General features: G+C 31.0%; 1 protein-coding gene across 1 annotated transcript in view; it reads left to right on the top strand.

Moving 5' to 3' along the window:
• LOC134262354 (uncharacterized) overlaps positions 1–6,701 on the top strand; it is a 16,634-nt gene extending 9,933 nt beyond the window's left edge. Inside the window, exon 7 of the mRNA XM_062744727.1 lies at positions 6,591–6,701. Coding sequence (XP_062600711.1) covers positions 6,591–6,701 — 111 coding nt within the window. The remainder of the gene's footprint in view (positions 1–6,590) is intronic.
• Positions 6,702–6,754: the final 53 nt, after the last annotated feature.

The following is a 6,754-nucleotide window of genomic DNA, read 5'->3' as shown; positions in this document are numbered from 1 at the left end:
TCTGAAAGGTGTTTTTTTCAAGTTTGGAAATAGAAACAAGTCAAAAGGTCAAAGATCTGGCAAATATTGTTAATGTGAAAAAATATTAACTTTCTTTTTATCCCGAAACCCCTTTACTCTTCAGGGGTGCAGGGTTTGAACGCTGTCATGAAGAAAATTAATGTAGTGGATTCCTGATTCTAGGTCCTTCCTCTAATAAACCCTTCGATTTTTTTGCAAAAAGATTGCTTTCTAGACTCCTCAAAAAATTAAACTGTCTTCCCGAATACGAAATTGAACAACAGTACCACTAAAATTTAAGAAATTTGCATATAAATCTGTCTTTGTGTTCTTGCATACCTTTGCTCTTGTCGGACCATTGCTGTTTTTATCAAGTACATCTTATGGTAAAGTTTGTATTGAGTGCTTTAAGCAATAGATTCATGTTCCATTATATGTTTCAATATGAAACAAACTTGGATAACTACAGTTACTGATATTTTAAAATAATTGTTAAAACATTCCTACACGCTGTCGTTTTCACTCATTTTTCAAAATATAGGGTGATCTATGAGTACCAAGCTTTTTTACCGTCAAACGTCTATAAAACAGGCATTGGTTGATGTAAATGTCACATATTTTAGTGAAAATTTCTTTGGGATTTTTAACACGTTTTACAGCAGCTTTAATGAAGCTTTTATTTTCACTCTAGTTTACTGATTCTTTCCCATTCATTTATAATGCAGTGTCTCAAATAGCCCTTGTTTCCCAGCTTCTCACGATGAAACTATGTGATGAAAAGTGGTCACACAAACTGTTATAAATTCAGTAAAGATTCAAAAGTGAGAGAAAGTCTAGCTTAATGTCATATGATTTCTATGTTGTATGTCATCGAGCTAATGATATTATTTATTGAACGTCCCTCGTATTTTTAATGCAACTACCAATTAACAGTTACATAGAAGTGTGAAAACAAATTATTTGTCTTTGTTCCTTCATGCGTAAAGTCCGGCAAGGGTGTAGGAGATAAGTGATTATGGAAGGTGAAGCCCTAATTAAGTGCTCTACCCGTTATAATTGAAGACGGTAGGATTGGTTGATTAAAGTTTCAATTAGATAGAATTTATGTGTCTTGATTTTCTGATTAATTGCTATGTAGATCCGTTTAGGCAACTTCATGAAACACTTCGTAGATATTCATGGAGGAAAAAGTCTCCATTTAAGCAAAGTAGGCTTGACTTCTTCCTACTGTCAGATTCACTTTTATCAGGATTAGATACATGTACTATAGAACCCAGTTACAGATCAGATCACTCTATTATTTCTCTTTCGCTAATATTTAATGACTTTAAGAGAGGTCTCGGTTTGTGGAAATCTAATAATTCATTGCTTTAATATGAAAACTACTTGAACTGTATTAAGGATGTTATTTTACGGGTCAAAAAACAATATGCAATCTCGGTATACAACTATGACAACCTTCATACAGTGCCAGATGAAAATATATGCTTCACTATAAATGATCAACTATTTTTGGAAACCTTACTATTAGAAATAAGGGGTAAAACTATATCTTATTCAGCATATGTCAAAAAGAAGAGAGAAAATGAGGAAAAATTATTGATCGAGGACATTCAATGTATGGAAGAAAATATTTCTGAAAGGAATTTAGAAGAACTACTTGATAAAAAACAAGAATTAGAAAATTAGAAAGCACAAGTTACAAGGTAATTACATAAGAAGTAGAGCAAGATGGATTGAGGAGTGGGAAAAGCCCACTAGCTACTTTTGCAAACTGGAGTTTAGAAATTTTACAAGTAAAATTATACCAAAATTAGAAATAGATAATGGCGAGATTATTCATGATCAGTCACATATTTTGAAAGAAATTAAATCCTTCTATGAAAATCTATACACCATTAAAGAAGAAAATACAGACTTAAATCTAGATAATGAGTTAAAAATACTGATGCTTCCAAACTTTTTTGTGAAGAATCAAACGATTTAGAGGGCGAAATAACCTTTTTAGAAGCCTCGAATACTCTTAATAATAATAAGGCTAACAAATCTCCAGGATCAGATGGTTTTTCCACAGAGTTTTTTAAAATGTTCTGGAAATTTATTGGGCATTTTGTTGTAAGATCTATTAACTAAGGTTACAGGAATGATATTATGAATATTACGCAAAGACATGGAGTTATAACTTTATTACCTAAGGGCGACAAGCCAAGACATTTCATTAAAAACTGGCGTCCTATTACATTGCTAAACACTGTATACAAAATAGCATCTGGCTCTATTGCAAACAGATTTAAGAAATATTTAGATAAAATAATCAACTCTGACCAAACTGGTTTTATCTCCAACAGATATATTGGATAAAACATAAGATTGATATATGATGTAATGCACTTTACAGAAGAAGAAGATATTCCAGGACTTTTATTATTAATCGATTTTGAAAAAGCTTTTGATTCTCTCTCCTGGAACTTCGTACAAAAAACTTTGCACTTTTTTAATATTGACCCTTCTATTAGAAAATGGGTAACTCTTTTCTACACTGATATTAAAGCTACGGTTAATCAAGGAGATAACTTTTCTGATGTAATTAAAATTCAAAGGGGATGCAGACAAGGAGACCCTTTGTCTCCATATATTGTTCTGATATGCGCTGAGATTTTAGGTATACAAATTAGGAAAAATAAAAAAATAAAAGGTATTACCTTTGGAAATGTAGAAAAAAAGATATCTCAACTGGTGGATGATAATTCTCTTATTCTTGATGGAAGTGAGGAGTCTCTTTTAGAAACACTGAAAACCTTGAACACTTTTTCGGATATGTCTGGACATGTATTACTGTATACAGGGTTATTTTCGCCCCGTGTTATTTTCGCCCTTTCATACTTGCAAACAATTTTGCCCCGTTTTAAATTCGCGAAGTCATAATTTTGTTTAAGAAATTATACAGTATTCTTTGAATTCGCCCCGTTTTAAATTCGCCCAAATAAGGGTAGGGCGAAAGGGGCGAAAATAAAACTGGGGCGAAAATTTCCCTGTATACAATAATTACTCAAAAACACACACTGTGTGGATTCGATAAAAAAAAAATACAGTGATGAGGTTTTAATCCCAAATTACCAACTTAATTGGGGAACAACTAGATTAACTTTGTTAGGAATAAATTTTGATGTTGACTTGGAAAAAGTGCCTGAAATAAATTACCAACCAAAGCTAGTGCAAATAAAATCCATTCTTAGTCAATGGGGAAAAAGGTTTTTAACATCAATAGGAAAAATTACTGTTATAAAGACTTTGGCTTTACCAGTATCAAATCATTTACTTATGTCAATCCCAATCCATCTAATGTTTATTGTAAATAATTAGAAAAACTTTTATTTTCATTCTTATGGAATAACTCAACACACAGAGTTAAGAAAGATGTCATTGTTAAAAGCTACGAAGATGGAGGACTGAAAATGATAAATTTATATTCTTTCATTGCTTCATTGAAATTATTTTGGATTAGACATCTGGTTTATACAAATAAAGGGTGGGAAAATTTCATAAAGAATATGAACATGTATAAATTTACATCCTGTGGAATTGAATACATCACTCAACTTATAAAAAACTTAAAAAATAAATTCTGGATTTATGTGTTCAAGTCCTGGATTGATTTGAATAAAATTTGTAGTAATTCTGAGGTAAATGTGGACTGTCCATTGTTTTATAACCCTAATGTCCATATTGGAGGGAAAACCTTTTATAGTAAAAAAAACTTTTTGACAATAACATTAGATATGTCAATGATATCATTGGAGTAGATGGTACTTTTTATAGTTATGAATGCTTTTGCAATACTTATCCAGATGTAAAGATTAATTTTTTAGGATATTTTAGTTTGATCAATGCAGTTAAAGCTTGGATAAAAAGGAGTAATTTTGAGAAAAATTTACAAAAATCAGAAAATCCTCTTATTACATCTAATTTTTATCTGGTATCAAAATGTAAAAAATCAAAAAAACATTCTATGAAATATAAAATCAAAACTCTTCTATGACAGCTGGTCTTAAGAAATGGATTGAATTATTTGAATTAGATAACAAGGAATCCAAAATAATCCATAAATTACCATTTAAAATTACAAAAAACTGTAAACTCCAGTGGTTTTAGTACAGAATTCTAAATGAAATATTGGCAACTAATTCATTTTATTCAAAATCAGAAAGGTAGATTCTAAGCAGTGTAATTTTTGTCAAAGAGAAGTAGAGACAATTGAACATATCCTATGGGAATGTGATTTTGTACAAATATTCCTTGAAAATTTTGAATATCATCTTCAACAGAAAAATCTCCAGTTGCCCATAACAAAAAAAAATTATTTTAGGCATTAAAGGAAAAAATAATGAAATAGCGAATATCATAATTTTATGGCTAAAATATTATATTTATACTAAAAGTCTTCTAGATGTACCGAAAAAACACTAAATGTGCACTCTGCAATATCACACTTAAATCAATTTTACCAAACACAAAAATATATATCACATAAAAATAGTGAAAAATAAAAAATTGACACTCAGTGGAACAGGTGGAACCAACTCTTTTTGTAATTCTCTCTAGTCTCACTCTGTTCCCGCTCCCCCTCCCCCTCTCTCTTCTCTCTTTCTCCCTCCTTCTTTCTCTTATATGTAGAAATACACAATTATGTCACAATGACTAATTATGAATTTTCTGTATGAAATGAATTGTGTTAAAAAAAAAAATTCTTATGTATATCAAGACAAATATTGCATGCTTATTTTAATACGCTATAAATACACTTCAGAACAAAAAAAAGGAGATACTTCAAGAATACTGTGCTACATTATATTTGAGAAGGGTGTAAATCAAATTTAGATACTTAAAGTTCCTGGACAGTTTGAAATCGCAAGATTTTACCAAATTCAATAGCTGAAATACTTACGACTTTTCAAATTTATACACAACCATTCCCAACGAAAAGTTAATGACCAAGCTTTCTGATGTCATTGACAGCTACTTTTTCAATAAAAATGGAACTCGCAAATTTACTTACCTAGTCATTGGTCATTTGCAAAATTGTTTTGTTAAAAACACTCCGATTGTATACACAAGTAATTTGAAGTTGACATCAAAAAGATGCTTGAGTTTTTGATTGACAATATCTTTGTGTTTTTTGGAGACCAGATCTTCCAACAATCTATTGGAATTCCCATGTGTACCAACTGCGCCCCGTTATAAGCAGACCTATTTTTGTATTCAAATGAAGGAGAATTTGTGCAAAATCTTATACTATAAAAAGAGAAAACACTTGCTGAGGCCTTCACTTCGACATTTATATATTTAAGACTTTTTTTTAATTTATACAAAATTTTATTCACACAAGTGAATGGGATTGGGCAGCAGGCAAAGCCTATTTTAGCTCTCTCCCTACAAGGTCAAGATGAACACACAATATATAGGTATGAAAATAAATAGACAAACATACTAAAAAAGAAACATGAGAAAAAAAAGTAGATAGAGGGGGAAAATACAATGTAATACCGGTTAGAAAGCGTTGGCATAAGTAACATACATGACAGTGTCAAATAAAACGTTTGGTCGCTGCGATGAAAGCATGTACTGCTTCAAATATTTGAATATTAATACCTATTCCGTGATTGGGACTACCATACAAAAGTAAATCAAGTTCATTAGTTTGATCATAATCAATAATATTTTGGATTGTTTGGAAAAGTATATTTCTTGGAGAGGTATATTTTGAAAAAGCAAAAACATAATATAAGCATCTTCAACAGAGTCAATACAGTATTCACATATTGGTGTTTCTGGTAAAAATTGGTTATATAAGTCTGCCTTTAAATTACTTGCATTATTTCGCAACTGACAATGTATTATATTGTACTTTGACGACGTTATTTCAATCAACAATGGTTATTCCCAATCTTACATCATTGCCATATATTAGCTTGAGAAAAAAGATACCACAGGGCCTGACATACTGTAAACCAACTTTTATTTGCGTGCGAGAAATATTCCCGAGCTTCGCAAATATTTCTCGCTGAGAACTGGTACTTAAAGTCTCTGTATCTATTAACAGTAAGTCCCATAAGGCTTGATCGCGAAAAATTAATCGTCGCCAACTTGTATATCCCCGTTAAATTGCAAAATAAAGTCGTCGCAAATAAAAGTTAGCTTGCAGTATCTGTTTCATATTTGGATATTCAACTTGAAAAAGACGTTAATGGTAATCTAACAACCAAACTCTATGATAAACATGATGACTTTAACTTTTCAATCGTCAACATCACATACTTATGCCTTCATCGCCTACATACGGACTTTTCATATCTCAGTTGATTCGATACGCAAGAGTATATTCTATGTATGTATAATTTTTAAAACGAGGTAAATTAATTGACAAACAAGTTGATGAAACAAAAATATCATCAGTCTCGTTTAAAGTCAACATTTCGTACATTAACAACACAAAAAAAGAATGTTCTCATCTCAATTTCAAGGCCGATGATCCTGCTGATGCCTCAAAATTTTAATATTCAAAATTCAGTAATGTATTTCAAACATTTTAGATTTATCTTCCAACGATGCCTGGTGAGATCTCTATTCGTGGTGAACTCAAAAAAATTAGGGAAACCAATTCGACTACAGCAGAAGCATACAGTAAATATGAATTGCTATAAACAAACAGCTAAATGCTAGGGAAAGGCGTTAAGATAAATGTCAATTTTAACGA

The sequence above is a fragment of the Saccostrea cucullata genome, unplaced genomic scaffold, assembly GCF_032062105.1.
Source record: "Saccostrea cucullata isolate Sc308-1 unplaced genomic scaffold, CSIRO_AGI_Scuc_v1 ctg2405, whole genome shotgun sequence".
NCBI classification, from domain to species: Eukaryota; Metazoa; Mollusca; class Bivalvia; order Ostreida; family Ostreidae; genus Saccostrea; species Saccostrea cuccullata.
The sequence above is the reverse complement of the archived record's forward strand: the minus strand, read 5'-3'. Positions and strand labels throughout refer to the sequence as shown.